The sequence below is a fragment of the Sinohyriopsis cumingii genome, chromosome 18 (assembly GCF_028554795.1).
Source record: "Sinohyriopsis cumingii isolate HCF-2022 chromosome 18, ASM2855479v2, whole genome shotgun sequence".
Taxonomy (NCBI): domain Eukaryota; kingdom Metazoa; phylum Mollusca; class Bivalvia; order Unionida; family Unionidae; genus Sinohyriopsis; species Sinohyriopsis cumingii.
This window is the reverse complement of record NC_142978.1, coordinates 92909981-92931729: the sequence shown is the minus strand read 5'-3', so window position 1 is coordinate 92931729 and position 21749 is coordinate 92909981. Positions and strand designations below refer to the sequence as shown.

The window sequence follows — 21749 nt, the reverse complement described above, 5'->3', positions numbered from 1 at the left end:
ACTTTTGCTTGATCCAATCCCTCCTGCATTCAACTTTTACTTCACCCAATCCCTCCAGTATTCAACTTTTACTTGACCCAATCCCTCCTGCATTCAACTTTTACTTCACCCAGTCCGTTCAGTATTCAATTTTTATTTGACCCAATCCCTCAAGAGTCAACTTTCACTTAACCCAATCCCTCCAGTATTCAACTTTTACTTGACCCAATCCCTCCTGCATTCAACTTTTACTTCACCCAATCCGTTCAGTATTCAATTTTTATTTGACCCAATCCCTCAAGATTCAACTTTTACTTGACCCAATCCCTCCAGTATTCAACTTTTACTTCACCCAATCCTTCCAGTATTCAACTTTTACTTCACCCAATCCCTCCAGTATTCAATTTTTATTTGACCCAATCCCTCAAGATTCAACTTTTACTTGACCCAATCCCTCCAGTATTCAACTTTTACTTCACCCAATCCTTCCAGGATTCAATTTTTATTTGACCCAATCCCTCAAGATTCAACTTTTGCTTGACCCAATTCCTCCAGTATTCAACCTTTACTTGACCCAATCCTTCCAGTATTCAACTTTTACTTGACCCAATCCCTCCAGTATTCAACTTTTACTTCACCCAATCCCTCCAGTATTCAACTTTTACTTGACCCAATCCCTCCAGTATTCAACCTTTACTTGACCCAATCCCTCCAGTATTTAACTTTTACTTGACCCAATCCTTCCAGTATTCAACTTTTACTTGACCCAATCCCTCCAGTATTCAACTTTTACTTGACCCAATCCCTCCAGTATTCAACCTTTACTTGATCCAATCCCTACAGTATTCAAGTTTTATTTGACCCAGTCACTCCAGTATTCCACTTTTAAAAATCTAAAGCATCAATATTTTAATGAATATTTTAAAAAATTGTATGCGCAGATAATTTGCTCCAAGAAAACTAATGCTTCTTCTAAGCAGTTTTATCGTATGCCTATAACATATGATTTATATTTTTGATAAATATTAAAATTGTGACAGAATCCTGTCTGGTGCTTCCTAAAGACTTAGATTGTTTCATTTTAACATGGAGCCAGAATAATTGGTAATGTGTACGACTATACAAATTCCAATTCCGAGAAGACGCAGTATAATTAATATTGATTTAGAGATCAAGAATAACCGTGTTATAAATTTACGTGACACTGCTAAATTAACGCAAAAAGCTCCTGATCGGTGTGTGCAGACATGTACTGATGCTGAAAACATGCCGAGTGCAAGCTGACCATAACTTAACAACTATTGTACATACTAGTCACGAACGATCTTGTTAAATCTCATATCTACAAAACAGTTGGAGGACAGATACCTAATATTCAACAATATCTACAGCTAATAAAGTAGAAGATAATCAGACATATACATGCTTTGGTGAGTAACACGTAAAATATCTGCACACTCTAGGAGACTAAAACACTTTTCAAGATTAACTAATACAGTGACAGGGATTTATCAAGGTTATAAATGATTTTAGGGCAGAGAAATCCATACTCGAGCAGCAAGATAACAGCGTTCTCTAATACTCTGTTTTGGAAAAGAAAAAACTGATTTGGGTGAAGTAACCAAAAGGATGTAGAAAAACAAATAAAATCATATTGTTTTATCGATGCAAGATAGTTCGCTGGCACAAATATTAGAATAAATGTTACATTACTCAGAGAGCTTGGAATTATCTTTATCAAAGAAAAAAGGACATGTATAACGATGTTGAACGAATTAGTTGGCAAAGAAACAACTTAAAACTGAATGACATGACATTCAAACTCCACTTTCACAAGTAAATATAATGCCGAAATGCTAAATAGCTACATTGTCACATCATTGCTATTGTTATTCATTATAAGATTCCAAAGACATCGCTTAAGTTGACATTTTGTTTGAAAATGGGAGACATGTCAAAGCCAACCAAGCCATCGTATATCCGTTAATCCGATGTCCTAAATATTTGTAAACTGTTATCGGCATTTGTTCGATCTGAAGTAGTTGTAGTCAATCCTGCAAACGTTTACCACAAAACCCTCCCTAATCCCCACCCCTGCGCCCCATAACCTGACCTCAGAAGGTTCACTGCATCACAGGTCCAATTTGGTCTTTTATTCAAGTTTTGAAGTTATATGGTTATAGAAATACCAATTAGCTTAAAATCTGATACTATCCATTTCTTTATTTATTAAAAGCCAGCAATGCAGTTGTTATAATACGAGGCTCTTCTGCCATTGGACGTAACTTAAAGAAGATAATTACTTAAGGTGAAAGATTTTCGTTTGCAATAATGCTTGCCATATCGCTCAAAACCATACCTATTACATCCCCATTTCTGCAGGATTTTTTGAACTGTTTTCTGTTCTATATATTTATGACACTGACGTGACTGTTTGGGGTAATCCCTCTTTATCCATTAAATAGAATGGTCTACTGTCAAACATGGTTGGGGCTGGAAACTGTGCAGTTTACTTTATACATTTCATGGAAGCCACTTTGCCATTTCACACCTACTGCACAATATATGCAACGAATACGATGATGCAAATACCAAAGTATGGACTGATTTATCAAGTCTAAAGGTGAGTTTATTCTGTCTTAGTAGGAATTCATAATGTTGTATATAGGCATTTTATAGTCCAAGCCAGTTCTATATGACGTTTCTGGAATATACTAGTAGAACAAGTTTGCATACCAGCAAACAAATTAGCCAAATTTAATTACATTTAAGCTGGCCGTATGTGTACGTGATATTGCGATAATATTATTTCCCCATTTTACAAACAATCTTTCGCGTGTTCAATTTAAGTACCAAAAGAGAGTTTATGTTTCTACTGATTTTGAAGATACACTGGGAAACAATAAACCTAGATTCATTTAATTTTTCATTTGAATCCTAACCAAACTTAGCCAAGACCCCTAAATTGTCCTTAAATTAGACTTAGATTACTTAGTTCACGGCGTTTACAACCCATTTCGGATCTGTGTCGGGTTTTAATAAATACCAATGACGACTAATAACAAACGATGGATTTTAAACGTTTATTTCCACTGACGAATATTCAAGTTCTTTTAAATACATTGAAGAAATATTATAATAGGAGACTATGGTATTCATGTCAGCTCTAACAGAAACAAACGGACGTTTAATCACTATTTATATATTCACATTACCCTCATACGTTTCTGATGAGTATCTAGTTACCACATATATACCACAAAAGATGAATTTAATAATCCTTTAGTTACATCACTCTCACCGATCGACACCAATATTTTCTTACTTCGTCTTTTAAGTATACAGTAATAAGTTTCTGCTATAAATGCTTATATTAAACAATGCCTGATATCATTATAAAATTTTATGTAATGTTTCATTTTAATATCCTTTTTATTTTTAATGTTTGCAATCTACTGCCTTCATTGCTCATATTATCAACATTTTCTAGGTAAAGGTTGGCGTTAATGAGAGCTCGAAAAAGGTTTCAGCTCCTTGCTCAGTCTTCTGTGTCTCTTTGCGGACCACTGACTAAAGAATAATGTTCTTTCACGTAAAATGATAATTGCGATAACAGATGATTTATTACATCTGCTTTTCATTGAAGTATTATGAAATCATCATGTTTTGAAATTTGAACATGATCACATGCGAAAATAAAATAAGCAAGCAATATATGGTTCCGGTGAAACTGAGTATGTTACTGTAGAATGTTTGCCGTTAAACAGAAACAACATATTTTTTTCATTAACCAGAATGCCGATTTTTCATCACTATAAACTGCCGCATCGAAGGCATCGTAGCGATATGACTGAAAGAATCTTTAAAGCTACATTAGAAATCCAAATCACACACACACACACACACACACACACACACTTCTTAAATGAATCGCTGATATGTTTTTCATATCCATTCACATGTCTCTACATTCACGACATTTGTATGCAAGCGCTTCTCGTATAGATCTTTATGAAGGAGAATATCTGAAGCCAATACTGTAGAGTGATCTTTATCAAGCAGTATACCAAACAATCCATATTGTAGAGTGATCTTTATCAAGCAGTGTACCAAACAATCCATATTGTAGAGTGATCTTTATCAAGCAGTATACAAAACAGTCCATATTGTAGAGTGATCTTTATCAAGCAGTATACCAAACAATCCTTATTGTAGAGCGATCTTTATCAAGCAGTATACAAAACAATCCATATTGTAGAGTGATCTTTATCAAGCAGTATACCAAACAATCCATATTGTAGAGTGATCTTTATCAAGCAGTATACAAAACAATCCATATTGTAGAGTGATCTTTATCAAGCAGTATACAAAACAATCCATATTGTAGAGTGATCTTTATCGAACAGTATACCAAACAATCCATATTGTAGAGTGATCTTTATGGAGCAGTATACCAAACAATCCATATTGTAGAGTGATCTTTATGGAGCAGTATACCAAACAATCCATATCGTAAAGTGATCTTTATGGAGCAGTATACCAAACAATCCATATTGTACAGTGATCTTTATGGAGCAGTATACCAAACAATCCATATTGTAGAGTGATCTTTATGGAGCAGTATACCAAACAATCCATATTGTAGAGTTATCTTTATCAAGCAGTATACAAAACAATCCATACTGTACAGTGATCTTTATCAAGCGGTATACAAAACAATCCATATTGTAGAGTGATCTGTATCAAGCAGTATACCCCAAACGCTCATACTGTAGAAGTATACCCCAAAAAGCCTATAGTGTAAAGTGATCTTTATGGAGCAGCATACAGAAAACTCATGCTGCAGAGTGATCTTTAGGAAACAATATTCACAAAGCCCATACTGTAGAGTGATCCTTATGAAGCCGTATGCCCAAACACCCAGTATACACAAATCCATACTGTAGAGTGACCCGTATAAAGCAGTATACACAAGCCCATACTGTAGAGTGGCTCGTATAAAGCAGTATACACAAACCCATACTGTAGAGTGATCCTTATAAAGCAGTATACACAAACCTATACTGTAGAGTGATCCTTATTCAGCAGTATACACAAAACGCATACTGTAGAGTGACCCTTATGAAGCAGTATACACAAAACCCATACTGTAGTATGATCTTTATAAAGCAGTATACCCAAGAGTCTGTACTGTAGAGTGATGTTTATGTAATAGTTTACTAAACAACCCATACTATAGAGTGATCTTTACGAAGAAGTATACACAAACCCATACTGTAGAGTGACGTGTATAAAGCTGTATACACAAACCCATACTGTAGAGTGACCCGTATAAAGCAGTATGCACAAACCCATACTGTAGAGTGACGTGTATAAAGCAGTATACACAAACCCATACTGTAGAGTGACCCTTATAAAGCAGTATACTCAGAAAAGTACTGTTGATCAGTTTTATTTTCCTAACGACTGGATCAATATTTATTGTTCTTTTATTGAAATAACTTTACATTTATTATATTTTACATCTAGTAAATAAGGAAATATCGCATAATTTAAAACTACAATAATCTGTTCATCTGCGGCATACGATACCTTGTCATAAAGATTTTATGCAGTTAACTGCTGTATCGATAAATGTGATAGCTTATTCAACTATAAGTTATAAAAACATGATTGATATTCACATTAGTACATAATTGACTAAGCATGTAAAGTTTGGTCATTTACAAAAAAATTTCATACTTTGCCATGAAAATGATTACCTTGTGACAAATCGAAATAACAAAGTTCATTCCCAAATTGTAATTTGTACGGTTTGATTGTTATGTGCATATGACACGTATTATGTTTCATTAAAAGTGTATAATTTCTACTAGACCAACTCCTCCAGATATTGACGTGACATATATTGGCCCTAAAACGCCCTGCAACAGAACGTTTCTGTACACTCTCTACAAGACGGATACAACTCTCAGTGGTCACATATTTCTATGTTCAGTGGACCAGATTACCAGTGGTCATATATTTATATGCATGGTTGACTAGGGACAGTTGAAACAATATGATTCAGTACACGTAGTATTAATGTCGGCCCCGGCAGTATGCGTAGTATTAATGTCGACCTGATAGTACGCGTAGTATTAACTTAGACAGTGGCACTATATGTATCATTAATAAATAATGTGTCATTACACCTAAATCTCTCAGTATATGTAGTATTAATGTCGACCCTGCCAGTACACGTAGTATTAATGTCGACCCCGGCAGTATCCGTAGTATTTATGTCGTGTTGTATTAACTTAGACAATGGCAATGTACGTATTATTAATACACAATGTGTCAGTACACCTAGACCTCTCAGTATATGTAGTATTAATGTCGACCCTGGCAGTACACGTAGTAGTATTGTCGACCTTTGTGGTACACGTAGTATTAATGTCGACCCCGGCAGTATCCGTAGCATTAATGTCGACCTGATAGTACGCGTAGTATTAATTTAGACAATGGCAGTGTACGTATCATTAATCCATACTGTGGCAGTACAACTAGACCTCTCAGTATATGTAGTATTAATGTCGACCATGGCAGTACACGTAGTGTTATTGTCTACCTTTTCAGTACACGTGGTATTAATGTCGACCTTTGCAGTACACGTAGTATTAATGTCGAGCCCGGCAGTATCCGTAGTATTAATGTCGACCAGATAGTACGTGTAGTATTAATTTAGACAATGGCAGTGTACGTATCATTAATCCATACTGTGGGAGTACAACTAGACCTCTCAGTATATGTAGTATTAATGTCGACCATGGCAGTACACGTAGTGTTATTGTCTACCTTTTCAGTACACGTGGTATTAATGTCGACCTTTGCAGTACACGTAGTATTAATGTCGAGCCCGGCAGTATCCGTAGTATTAATGTCGACCTGATAGTACGCGTAGTATTAATTTAGACAATGGCAGTGTACGTATCATTAATCCATACTGTGGCAGTACAACTAGACCTCTCAGTATATGTAGTATTAATGTCGACCATGGCAGTACACGTAGTGTTATTGTCTACCTTTTCAGTACACGTGGTATTAATGTCGACCTTTGCAGTACACGTAGTATTAATGTCGACCCCGGCAGTATCCGTAGTATTAATGTCGACCTGATAGTACGCGTAGTATTAATTTAGACAATGGCAGTGTACGTATCATTAATCCATACTGTGGCAGTACAACTAGACCTCTCAGTATATGTAGTATTAATGTCGACCATGGCAGTACGCATAGTATTAAAGTAGACCTTGGCAGTATGCGTAGTATTAACGTAGACCCTGGCAGAAAGCGTGTTCTTCAGTTCTTAGCGTTTCATATTGATGTATGCTTATAACGTTTACTTAAAATGTATATAATATATCTATATATATATAACCTATGTACATCGTGCATGATTCATAGATACATTCATCTTTCATCTAATATGGCTACCTGTGACACTGTCAAGAAAGTCTTTACATTCATAAACCCGCTTGTACTATAAAGATTAGACCAAAGAAAAATATAGAATTTTCAACAAATTATGTTATGATACTTAAACACTATAAACTATCAACTACTCATTGCATGTAAATATATTTAGGATATTCCCTCGCCTCTACAATATTTCAAAAGGTGAAAAGCCTTTCACCTATAAATCTTGTGTGATACACGACATCAATGATTGGTCCCTTCTATTGTGTTCCTGTGCAAAATTATATGTCAGGGCTTAAATGACAATGAATCGACCTCAGCGCACCCTGTTTTTAAAGCTTGCAATGCCATATCGTTACTTTGTTCATGTACTAATGAATAATGTTTCCTTTGTTCATCGAGACAACGTTTATCCCATGACCAATCATTAAATTCAAAATAGTAAAGTTCTCTTTGCAGACCACTCCTATTCAGGTGCTTACATTGGTTAGGACAAAGGTCAAAACCACCAGAAAAACAAATTCCCGTTTTGATTACATTTCTTAACGTGTCAGGATTTTTCCAGTTGTCATGGTAACGGAGATGTATGGATGATCTTGGCTTCGGCATCTTTTGTTCCTCGGTCACGTTGTTTTGATAGAACTCATAAGGCTCTCTCCCTGGGGGATTATCCTCTCCTTGCCATGTGCCATTATTATAGGACCTCAAGTGGAAATAAAACTTGTATTCATCTCTATGGAAGGTCCAGACATACTGACACATGATGCTGAATTGAGAGAAAGGTCCTTTCGATGATATTTTGAATACCTCATCGAAGTTCTTCTTGTGTAATTTTTCCACATATTTTCGGAGTTCAACAATGTGTGAAACTTTCATTATAACGGGAAAATATGCCATGCCTCTCATGATTTCTTTTAATTGGAGCATTTTTCCTGTACCTAGTGATTCTTCCTTACTGAACAAAGGCGTGTCATATTTCCCATAGTTTCCAATGATGACAGGCTTTCCTTCTTCGAACAACAGTTCCGGTATCACCCTCGTCACGAATACAGTATCTGTATCAATGAAGCCGACGTATTTTTTCTTTATTTTGTCCTCAGGATAGAAAAAATCTCTCTGCATTCTTTCGTGTCCACGCGAATGGTAAATACTGCGATGAATCGGACTTTGATATTCCACTCGAGGGTAGGGATACCTGAATGGCAATGTCTTTCCAAGTTCTTTATCCTGTGCACTTTCTTCGTCAAGAACAACAACGATAGACACATTGCCTGGCCAAAAGTATCGCAAACTTGGAAGCAGGATATTGTCATACTTGTCGAGAAATCTGCTAGACATTCTAAGGTATAGTTCTAATTCTTCGAAGACGGCTTGACTTGCCTTATTGTGCTTGCTGTAATGTGATTTGTAGTCAAATAGTTTTGCTTTGATGTAATCGTAGGTATGATACGTACACAAATACCATGCACAAACAAAAAAGACGCAGATCCATATTTTTAGCAAACATTTTTTAAAATTCTTTTTGAATATGGGCATCTTTTTCTCTTCTTCAGTCAACAATTTCAATGGAACCTATTGTGGTCAACGCTGAGTAATTCCCCTTTGTATTAACCTATAAGCAAGAGTAAAGGTACAATTAGTACGAATATTTTTAGCAGTCTTTTCGTATAAAAATATAATCTGAGATATGTACAGCTAGCTACATTGAAGAATGAAGAGACATATTTTCTTGAATGGATTAGTATTGTAAATTTTACACTGTGCTGTACAAACGGTTTTGAAACGTAATGTACCATTTTGGAAGTTTATGTATTAACTGTTACATTCTTTCCCTGACGAAAGTGAAATGTTTCATGGACGGATGACGTAATGTTTTTTTCTATCTAAGAACATCAGCCAATTTTGAAAAATGTGTGAACGAAAATGAATAATAAATCGCGTAAGTGTTTTATTCTGAGTCGGTGGACATCATTCGTTTATTACGGCGTAGGAATATTGTCTTGGCCTGACATCCTCGATGTATTCCTGTGTCGTACCAAACTCGGTCTTTCCGTCACCTTGGAATAAAACACTTATGTAGTTCTGTCTATATATCTTAAATACTTTTAAAATAATAGGCTTCCTGAAATTCGTAACTACTTTATTTTGAAGCTTATAAATACAATTTATTTTGTACTACTTTACATAACCATTCCCTCGTTTTAATCACTTAATTTGTCCCGATTATAGTACAAGTAAATGGCTTTCACATCTTATGACTGTAGGATCAAATAAGATCAGAACTCATATAAGTGCACAAGCACTGAAAAGGAGATTTTTAAGAAAGCATAAAATTCCTACACCAGAAACAACGACAGGTACTAATAAGAATATTTAACGGATAATTAGGTTAAGGTAATTTGGAGCCAGATATGTAATATACAAATTCCATGATTCCCGTCTATTCGCATACATTCCAATTATCGTTATGGCGGCTCGGTTTCATGTATATTATTACATGTCGCTCTTTAAAATTAAAAGTAAAACACATCAGAATAAGTTTCATAATGAATAAACGTATACCAGTTTGAAAGGAATAAAAGTGTTTGAAAAGAATTCAGGTTGGAAAAGTTGTCATTACTCTTGAGTCAAAACTATGATACATGAGTCAATCGAACTGACACATACCTATTCACTATATTCGTAGTAATTCAATATCGATTGCTAGATGTGTTGAATTGTCAGAGTTAGAAAATCCCTATCATGACTAAACGCACAGTAAAGTGTCGAATCAATGGTACACATCTTCGGATGCTGACAAGAATGTACTTTAGCAGTCAAGATAGAATAATTATCAGCAATATGTTTGATAATATACCTAACAATTTTCAGATAATTTAACAGTTACAAAACGTACGAATTTGTTTTTAACATTTCAGCTTTTCTGATACGTCTTGATCAGCTAACATGTGCACGAATATCATGTTAATTAATGAAGTGAGTGCAGCAACGGACTCTTACTTTCGTTACTTTCACTGACAATTGCATGAAATCTAAAACCCATGAGGACAGCAGACCTATTTATGTGATCTACAATTTTTGCACAGTCATGAAAATTTGAATAACGAAAATTTCATCACCTAAATGACTATAAAAGTTTCTGCCGAGGATAGGCTAAAAGCGGTTTAACTGTTGATGGCGGAACATTGTAAGAGGCATCTTTAAGGACATGGTATGGGAATTTCATCATTAAGTTTACAGTTTATTTTATTTTATTGCAGAGGGATTTCTCAAATGAAATATCTGTTTTAGTCAGTCTGTGAACTTTTATCTTTAATCCTACCTACTGAATCCACATACTCTACTTCCGAGCAGTGCCAGGGCAAATATAATTCACAAAAATATAATTAAATATATTCACTTGTACAGAAACCTCGTTAATTTTAGTTGCTTTTAAAATATGGGACCGCATGGTAACAGTGATTATGTATTTTTTGTTCTTTTTACTGATGTAGGTCAAAGCATTCTACCTGTTTGACTTTATCATCACATCACACGCTCACCCACATACGAGAGAGTTACCACGATGTGCCCCTGCTAGAATACTTCAATCTATATAGGTATCCAACGAAATCCCAATTATCATACTGCTAGTGTCAATCATTCAATTGCGAAATCATACGAGTGATGATTATGATTAAATCATTGGGAACCTTTAACAAGTGCTCTGGCAAACATGCAAACATTTTATTGTTTTCACTGACTGTAAACCTGTGTGGTTAATGCCCCTGTATTTTGTCTGTTTTCGGAATAGTCGGTGGTTTTCCATTTCCTCCATCACGGTCTCAAACTTAGCCATGCTTATCATTGTATCCTCAATAACCATGGAGTACGTCTTGGTAGTTGTATTGAAACTGCGTTGTGCCACATCTGGAAGTTAGGAATAGACACGTATTCACTAGATTATTTTACCACCGCCGCTATTCACACTGATTACTTTTGATATGGCTCCAACAACAATTCTAAGGTGGTTAATCTATAGTGGTTACCTTAGTCGTGATTCCTCTATACGCTGACCAACGTTGGCTGCGACGGCGATTCCACAAAAAAAAAACCATCATCAACCGCGCGCACGTATGTATTTCAAGAGAAGCGCGCTTGTCGTGTTGCTTTCATCTGGCGGTTGGTAATGCAATTTCGGTTTAATTCATGGTACATTTGCTTGCTTCTTGTAAGAGATAGATTCACATATTAAGTATAAGTATGTAATTAACAATTTGTACATGATTTTATCTATTTTGTTAAAACATTTTATTCATGACTGCAATGTATACAGAATATCTTTAGTCAGATCTGCCTACACGACCAGAGTATCTTAAGAGTGCAGTCGTTGCCTTGGGTCTATAAATAGATCCTTACGTATGTGTTGGCAATTATTATTAATAATCTTAATAATAAGATTTAAATGTTCGTTATGGTCTACTTTCTCAGTGGCTGATGGGGTTTCAATGTTTCTAGAATAATTTTGTAACTTCCCATTGGTTGGGCTATGTCACATTTATAGGCCAAGTCCTCTCAAAATAAATAGTGTATTCTGTCACGTAGGATCTATTGCGAAATACAGTCGCAGTATACTGTGTATATAAGAAGAGAATGAAACAACCAGTTTCATTCCAATTTTCGGGAGTCATTCACACTTCTCGTGTCCCTGTTGTGAGTATACAGACGTGTATTATGTTGTATTTACATATTAATCGAAACTAAAATTATTTATTTTGAATATTCAGTGGAAATAGAGAGTGATCATTATTTGGACAAACATTATTCTGGAACTGTTATGAATTATTCGAACTAATTCTGGATAATGCTATCCTGAAAACGTCACTATTCTTAGAGGTCCAGTCCATTTCCGATTTTGAAATTTATAAGGAATTTTTCATTCATTTAGGACCTTATTAGGACTAGTTTGGATTTACTTCATAATACTCTAAGTTCCTCTCACCTTTATAACTTTTATAATTAAATTCTTTGTTAATTTTTACAAAATTTGTTGCATATGTTTTTCTTCTGTTACTTAGTTTGTGACTATAGAGTCGAAACACATATTTCGATATAATATATTATCTTCAAGTACTTTTATAGTGCATTTTAATCTGATCTATCAAATATCTTAAAGTTGTGCTTTTATAGGCTGTGCATTCTCTGCCAAATCAAGATTGGCCTTTACTAAGTTTCTTGGAGATGTCACATCTAGGTTTTGCTTTCTATTGGCTGCCTTCGCTGGGTTAACTGCATCATGGTAAATTGTAACAATTGGTTTGAAGCTTCCTTCAGTTTGAAATTGCTGATATCTATTAAAATCGTATCCATATTTTGAGATAATATATTCTTCAAAATTTTTAAAATATATAAATAGATTTTCTTCTTTCTTCCTGATGTATTCATTTACTGCTAGATCCCGAAAGTCACTTAAAGCCCTTTGATCTAGTTTATCCGTGTAGTCAAGGAAACTACAATAGACATAGGTATAAATTCCAATCTATAATCTGTCAAAGGACGATATATTTTTTTTAAAACAGGCATACGTCAACTAAAACATAATCTCTTGCTGATGCCTATTTACCCTGGAAACATGAAAATGTCCCCGTGCGTTCATCTGATCCATATCTACCATTCGATATTACTAACCCAGTCAACAGACGAAGTTGAAAAAGTTTTTCCTTGTAGTAATTTATTTCCCAAACGTCTTGATTAGCAATGCCATACATGTCTTCGTCTTGTGTGTAATTAAAGTCTTTAAGTAGGCTTATAACACTATCATATTTGATTTTTTTAAAAATCAGGATCAGTACCTATAGAGGCATTACAATTACCCACACTTATTATTTTATAGTCAGCATATTTCTTTTTACGTAAGCTCTTCTATTTCTACCACTATATATAGATTTTCCTTAGAGTGAACAGATGCGTTTTCATGTAACATATAGACAAAACCAAACACTAAGTTCCACTTATGTATGCTTGCGTTAATTAATATAAATTAACGAACAATATTTTTAGACACTTTTTCTCTGGAGATATTGAACTGTTTGAAGAAGCGTTCACGAACTAACACCGAGATCCCACCTAAATATCGTATAGCTGATTCTGATCTCGTTCTTGTGATGTCAGTGTTTTGGCAACCGTTAATATGAAACTGATCTATATTTTCTGCCTATGTTTCAATAAAACCTAACATATCAAATTTTTCTACATAGTTGATAATATCCAACCTCTTTTCTCCAAAATGTTTCCCCCTTAATCCAGATATATTTCATATTAAACTACCTAACGCAGAAGTAGAACATTTCTCATCATACAAATTTTGTAGATCTTGGCCTATTTTTTATCTACAAGAACGGCATAATTTCTAGCCTCATCAAGTACATAGGTGTAACCGTCTATTATCAACTTCTCATGTTTGTAAATGGCTTTCTTTCCTTGTTCAGTGGCTTTTTCAGTGTCGGGAAGAGGTTGACACCGAGCATGTTTCGCTCTAAATGGAAAAGTCTCAGCTACACGCACATTAACTCTTCTGAAAGTTGCCGCTGTAAATTCATTCTCAGCAGCGGTCATGGCGGCTGCTTCACTGGCTTCGTTCCCATAGCCTTTTTCTAAAGCATCTCAACACTTTCTCTTTGTCTTTATATTTGGAAAATCTGACAAAAGCAGGTCTTGGGTTATATATTGATTTCAGCCAAGTACATCCCTTATATACACATCAATCGAGTGTTCTGTATCCTCCCGATTTTGGTAATTCATATCTGGCGGAGTGTACTATATATATTACGACATCTATGGCAGGCGATATTCCGATTATAACTATGTCTCCTTCCGCCGCCATATTATGTTAAAAATATAGTTCAGTATATAGTTCCCAGAATTACACCAGAAGCTTCTTTCTCTCCTTGACAGAAAAGGCCGAGAATGTTCCTTGTCCAGATGGGGTTGATTTCAAAAAGTTATAGGTTAATCTTCTGTTTCTTGATTTCTTAAACCTTTTAAGGACTTTACTTGCAGATTTAGGCACTTTGCAATTGTTGGAAAACTCAGTCGAAGTCAATTAGCTGTAACAATACTCATGTTTTCATTGTTCCTTAACTAGATGTTTATAGCTATGTTATGACCAACAAATATTTCTCCGTCTCTAGTTTTCTGACATTACTGGTGGCGGTGACCAACGACGCGTGGCACTCTTTGAACTTAAGTTTTCATCTTTTTTTCAGGTCCGCTATCGGCCACTCGCTAGTAATTAGAGTAAATTTATTTCGACTGAGTTTTGTATGCGGATTATAATTAAAATCCGTCTTCTGTCGACCCATGGCATTAAATCCTTCAGAAAAATCACTTTTTAGCAGTAATCAGTATCAGAACAAAACACCGATGACCTCAAAGGTAAGAGTAACGCATGAAGACAGTCTGGCAAGAACTACGTCACTAGGTTAAGTCGAACCTTTCCTCTTACTATGAGGTAATGCTGGATTCCACGCATACGTCAGTTATTTAAACTTTCAGGTCAATAACCTTTATATATTCAGGTACCAATCCCTGCCAGACAAACCCATGTATACTCTATTTTAGGTTCACAAGGTTTTAGACTGGTTCCATTTTTCCTTGGCGAATATTAGTGCCGTGAGTCCCATATCCACTCGTAATTTTCTTGACAGACCCATGAATAGTTGTTGAATGAAATAGAAACAATGTGCATAAGTCTGCTTCACAAATATTACATTATTGAATATTAAATTATGTTCAAAGTTGTATGTACACCAGTATAACAATGGTGCATTTCAGGACACATTTAAGTAATTGAGCTTCACTTCATAAAGTCAGAATAAAATATTAAAATAAATATGTCTAATCAAGAGTTAACTTTTATACTATCACCTTTTATCTATCTTCAATGTTAGATTGCAATAAATTACTAGTCTTTTCGTGTTATGCAGCAGATGTCTAGAAGGTCAACGCAATCATCCATATGTGCGTGTATTACAATAGAAAGGAATTAATGGTCAGCAATTACTTTAATTATCCAGAACAAATACAATTTTAAAAAAAAAACATTTTGGCAGATATAAACTAATTAAAGTACAAAATATGAAGTTCCAAAGCAATCACTAACTGAAATTGATAGGTCACAAAGTCATGAGGGGTCATTAACATTAACCATCGTGGTATAGACTTAAGTGATCATATCTGAAGAATAATGTGTCAAAACACAACTGGGGAATATCACATTGATGACATAATTATTCTATAAATGGTAAAATATATCAACGAAATACATCTGATTGCATATATATTAATCAATGTGCAAAGGTCTTCACCTTGCTTAGTTGATACTACATATTCTACGCAATTCATCACCTCCTCTTTCAAGGCAACATCTTCCATATCTGAAAGTGTGTTTCATATCCCAATGAATGTCACTCTGAGACTTACTAAAGGTATTCACTTTGCTTTTTATTTATAAATAGAATCGCGATTTTGCAATTTTAGTAAAATTAATTGTACATGCATATGTGGAATTATTCTAGGGCTGTTCGTCTCTATAAGACTCACGGTATTAATTAAGTCTCCATAGTAAACCCATGCAAACACCGTGATATTAAAACTTCACTAACTGTAAATGTCTGAAAGCTGATCAAAACTATATTTATCAGTATACTCACGTCCATGATGATAGCTGTTGTGTAGGGAAAACCATAGGAATCGTGGCATTTTCTGGATCAAGTGTTTGAAACATGTGCTTTCAATTCTGCACCAATGAGTCCTTTACTAATTTCAGTAATGAGCTTTCCAAACTCAAGTCTGTAAAAGGACTGATATTCCATCAATAAAACATTGTGTTCTGTTTCTTTTTCAATTGCATGCAGGATAAGCTCTCAAAGGATTCACTTACGAATCCTCTAACTTTCATTATAATCGAATCCTGGCCAGCCAATCCCATATATACTCTATTTTATCTTCATCCATTTTTAGACCGATTCCCACTATAGCATATCATTAGTACCGTAAGTCCTATATATGTCGAATTAAACAGGGGTAATAGTGAATATTTATCATCTTTGTCCAAAAAGCATGGCTACTTCTGATAATTACCATCCTCGTCCCTAAAAGAGTAGTGCTGATAATTACCATCTTTGTCCGAATGAGAGTGCATTTCTAACCATGCCTTGAATTTCACATGGCTCGTTGATTCTTTATTAATTTGTGTGGATTTTCCTTTATTTAATACTTGGTCTCTAATCAGGCAATTAATCCTCTGTAAATAATAATACGGTGTTTGAAACGATGGGCCATTGCATTCATTTAACCTTGGAACTAAAGTCTTGCCTTAATAAACAAGATAGATATAGTTTTTCTACCTTGTCATTTCTTGTACCCATACCATCTACTCGTTGAAAACTGAATTACCAGACCCTTACTGATGCCCACTGGACAGTTTCTACTAAACAAACGTCAAAAAGATTGTCGATAAATTGCATTCAGCAGTGAAATCTTAGTGGCAGAACACCTACCTTGGATTACGTGTATACCGTGTGAATCTCACCAAATCCAATGATATGCTCTGACGGTGCACTTCATAACGTGTTTAGTGCGTAACTGAGTAACACGGCATCATCAAGGTATTAAAGTTACAAATTAGACCCAGGCATAGATACAGCCAATGGCTACTTGGCGCGATATTATCCCGAATGTTAAGTATGGGGAGCTGAACTGAATTGCCTGATATGATGAAATGGTGGGGAAACATAACTTTTAATATAATGGCTGCTGCAATACTAAATGTCATGTAAGCGTTCAGTATCAACGATTTCAATAATTGACGCGTTGCAAATCACCCGCATTGCTGCTTCTATGTATTGAAAAGATGTAAAGGTCAGAGGTCATATAATGTAAAACGGCGTCCATATAGAACGAGTTCTGACCATCATATGTGGTAATAATGTAGTCTTTACTGAAGTTATACATATACAAATTATGTAAAATATAAGGTTTTTTTTCATATAAAAATTTCAAATTATTTAGACATGATTTTAGTTTGATGGAATGAGTCAAACAATGGGGTGAAACAATGGTCACAGTAGAAAAACTGCCAAATGAGTAAGCGGCCATTTTGAGGAAGATCAAGATGGATGGATTTCACGGGCGAATGAATGAATCATATGCTATTTTACACCAGCATGTCAATTAAGTTTATTTACATGTCAAGATGTGTTGCTATAAATAATACGTGTTATAATCGATCCCCATATCAAATAGCATTACTCTCAGAGGACCTGGTACCAGTGCAAATCGACATGCATAGTTGTAATGTTCAAGATACTTTCGATTATGACAGTGAATTACCATGGGTACCAGAAGGGAGAAAAATTTCATTCTTTACTGAAAGAGAAATATTCATAAAATGCAAGATAGTTTTCAAAGAACAAATCAAAATCATACAGGATAAAACTGTCCAAGATGATATCTACCAGCCGTGTCATTTTACTGAACTATTTATCTTGTTGATAAGTAGTGTGCTTACATTTGAAGATATGCTATTATAGGGACTACTTGTTGTGATAACTCAATCAGTACTCAGTATGAAGCGGCATTGCTATCAACATATATAACCCAATCATAAAACGGAATGCATAGTTATAACGTAAATTAGATCACTCCGTTGACTTAGAAGTTAGAGTGTACGCCTCGGATGAGTAAGGTCACGAGTCCGAACCCTGACTGAGTCATTCCAGAGACTTGTAAAAATTGCACTAGTAGCTACACCGCTTAGTGATCATCATTAGGAGAGTAGTGACTGGTCGGCCTTGTGTCAAGATAAAGTGACTGGGTGGGACATTATGCTACATGTTAGACATCAGTATAGACTGTCACGATGTATACAACTAGTGACATGACTCGGATCGTGAAAGCTACGTTGGAAAATCCTAAAACACACAAAACACATGACAATGTTTTTAGTGTATTACATTGACTACCAGACTGGAGAAAAATGTTTTTACTACTGAATGAGAAGTATTCATAAGAAAAGATCACACAAAGTATAAAACTTGCATCACCGTTTTGATAGATTTAATGTGCATTACCATTTTGTATTGCTTGATAGATTTTTGTCACTAAATCAAAACCACCCACAGTTTGTCAACCATCAAGAATACCTGTTTACACCTTCTCAGCTCGCTCCAGATATGAAACTAAATGTATATTAATATATATGATCTCCTGCTCAGTCCTACCCAGTCACTTAACCCGTGGAGGCATTAATGAATATTAATTTCTGTTTTCAACCTATTGAATCTTTCATAATATGATAGCATTTATAGATAAGACCTATTTTCCATAGTAGAAATAGTCGAAATTAAAGTAATACATTTTAAGTTTACAATTGTATAAAAATGTTTTTAAATTATATTCCTTTGAATGACTAAAAAATTTAAAAAATGTTGTTAAATAGTCATATATTATTCATTTTCATGAAGTTACTTAATATCTATTTTCATTCATATTTAAATTTTTATGATAAATAATGGCAACGACAAGTATTTTCCATGGCAAGCTAGATTTTTATTCAAAACAGACGTAATGAATCAGCTTAACTTATATTCAACTTACGTGCTAAATAAAAGTTGTATAACAAAATGTATCATTTATCACACACACACACACACACACACACACACACACACACATATATATATATAGATCTAGATATACATCAGAAATAAAATGGCATATAAAGTTTTGTTATAAAGCAAATTTATATACCAATACAATTTGTATACGAAATTGTGATCCGTCCATGGCGCAATAATACGAATATATAAACATTATTTCAACTGCAGCCATATAGATCAATAATGAATATCTACTCATTCGTTAATCATAAATAGCATATGAAAATAATGATAAAAAGTATTAATAGTCCCTGTTTTCTAAATGAAATTAAAATTGTTCACAATTTTATCGCAATCCTTTCTTTTTTCCATTCCCCTCTTCCCTCTCTTGTGCAAAGGACAAAACAAGCAAAAATCTGAAATGAGAGAGAAAAACAAATTGCGCTGGACGAAAACATTAAAACTGAACTTGTACCAAGTAACCTACAATAATCTAGTTTGTCGTAACGGTAAGTTTGCGCTTTCCTTGGATTATATCTACAGTATTCGTAATATCAATGATACATAGCTGCAATAGCCAGTCGACACTACGCCTATATGTTAAATATGTCGGTTACGAGACACACATACTGTAGCACCCACCGCCTCTCTCTCTCTCTCTCTCTCTCTCTCTCGGTAATCGTAGCTAGATAGGGCTAAATCCATGAGAGTACGAAAATTGTACTAATGAATAATGGTAAAGTTTAGTCAAACCGTCCAAAGGATATATATATATATATATATATATATATATATATATATATATATATATAGAGAGAGAGAGAGAGAGAGAGAGAGAGAGCTTGTTTTGTCTTTAGAAATGTTAATTAAAGCAGAATAATAAATAAATGAACTGTCAATATATTAAAATATTTTAATTACCTCTTGTAGGTTCGTCATTTCGCTTAGTTTCTATAAATTGTTCATTAAAAAGTAACTTGGCAAGTTTCGTTTTCTTTTAATGAAAAATGTGTACATCTTGTGGTATCTCATTGATACAGCGTACATACTATATATATAATTATTATGACCTGTAAATATCTAAGATACTTAAAAATCAATCTAATAAAAAATAATCAAAGCAAACTACTATTTTGTTAATCGAAAGACATCGTAGATTTATATACGAAAGTATTGACTATATCCTTAAACAATTTAATCTAATTTTAAACATGTTGAGCCAATCATAATAAAATCATCATAAACATTTACGTATGTATGTATGTATGTCTGTGTGCATGCATGCATGCGTGTGCGTGTGCGTGTGTCTGTGCGTTTGTATTTGGTGTAAACCGAGGACATTCATGAGATTAGACACCAAAGTACCGAGGACACACCTCCAACCGAGGACGTCCTCGGTTGGAAAAATGGTAAAATCTTGCTTCTCACAACTATTTTACATTAACGTAAAAAGCATGATTTGTAGGAAGGTCCCAGTTTACACGCTTGGTTCTTGTTCGCGATTTTAGAGTGTATCTTTCTTCCAAAGCTGCAATACACACGCCCGAAGCCATGTTCTCGATTGCCCGGTGGAAAACTTGTAGAGAGATCTCCGCTATCAAATTAAAGCTGCAAAAACGTATTATCTCCCTTTTGATCCAAGCATCAGATACCAACCACTTAGCTAAACTATAGGAAGAAAAGCTTGTGCATATAACAGTCCCTGGTATTTTTTAAATATTTCATGCATGTGAGACAACAATGTTGTGAAACTCAAGATACTTTCATACTATACACGTCCAATACAGGCAAATAAATGCATAACATGTACGAAAGAAGTACATCAAAATGCTATTGGAAATACGCATGAATTCATTGTAGAGTTGGAATGAAATTGCTAATTATCCGACCCATCTGTAAAATTAAAATTATCCTTTTTGCAGCAAGATCTTACACAGTAAAAATATTGAAAAAACATCCTTGATTATTAAATGAGCTATATCCGCCCCTATTTCATCATTTGCCTAATTAGTATTCAAACAGGAGAGAACAGATGTGAATCAAGTGTAAAATCAGTCCCAAACGAAACATTTAATTTCAGCAATATGTATTTCATTATGATGCTCTTATGACCTGCGACTAAACATGCAAGCAATCATAAACTGTTGAATGCATTCAAGGTTCTTTTAAATGTATATACTTGCTTCAGTTGGTGATTTGATGGCTTTTCTGAACATATCATGAATTATATTTGTATGGATAGTTATGTTGTAAACGAAGTCTTATTAAAACGTCTCACAACATGTACAAACAAGGTGTCTATCTATATTGCTTTCCCAAATTTAAACTATAACCAACACTCTAAGGATGTTCTACTTGACCAACTTGTATTTATAACTTAACAGAACATTTATTTAGAGCTGCATTAGACTGTAATATTCTTACTCATTTATTCTTTTTTCAGTATGTTTTATACAGACGTCGACGCGGGAAAAAACGGCTTAAAACTTCCAATCAGCGATACAAAACACCTTTACGTGGTACTTTGAATTATTAAATGTATAAGCTAAGTGATTTGAAACGTGAACCAAGAGAGTGTTGTACCATTAATGTATATTCTTGTTCATGCATGGCTACAAACCAAAAATGAATAGGATAAACTATTTGTAAAAAGGTATTAGAAAATTATCCCCA

General features: G+C 34.6%; 1 protein-coding gene across 1 annotated transcript; it reads right to left on the bottom strand.

Moving 5' to 3' along the window:
- Window positions 1-6262: 6262 nt before the first annotated feature.
- On the bottom strand, window positions 6263-17326 carry LOC149777510 (uncharacterized). The gene is made up of 2 exons (XM_089942093.1): window positions 16977-17326; window positions 6263-9049 (listed from the first exon to the last, which is right to left on the bottom strand). The coding sequence occupies exon 2, from the start codon at window positions 8971-8973 to the stop codon at window positions 7726-7728; it is 1248 nt and encodes a 415-aa protein (XP_089798219.1). The 5' UTR covers window positions 8974-9049; window positions 16977-17326; the 3' UTR covers window positions 6263-7725.
- Window positions 17327-21749: the final 4423 nt, after the last annotated feature.

What these genes read in the sequence shown, in the direction of transcription:
- LOC149777510 (XM_089942093.1), bottom strand. Translation starts at nt 8,973, where the DNA reads ATGCCCATATTCAAAAAGAATTTTAAAAAATGTTTGCTAAAAATATGG.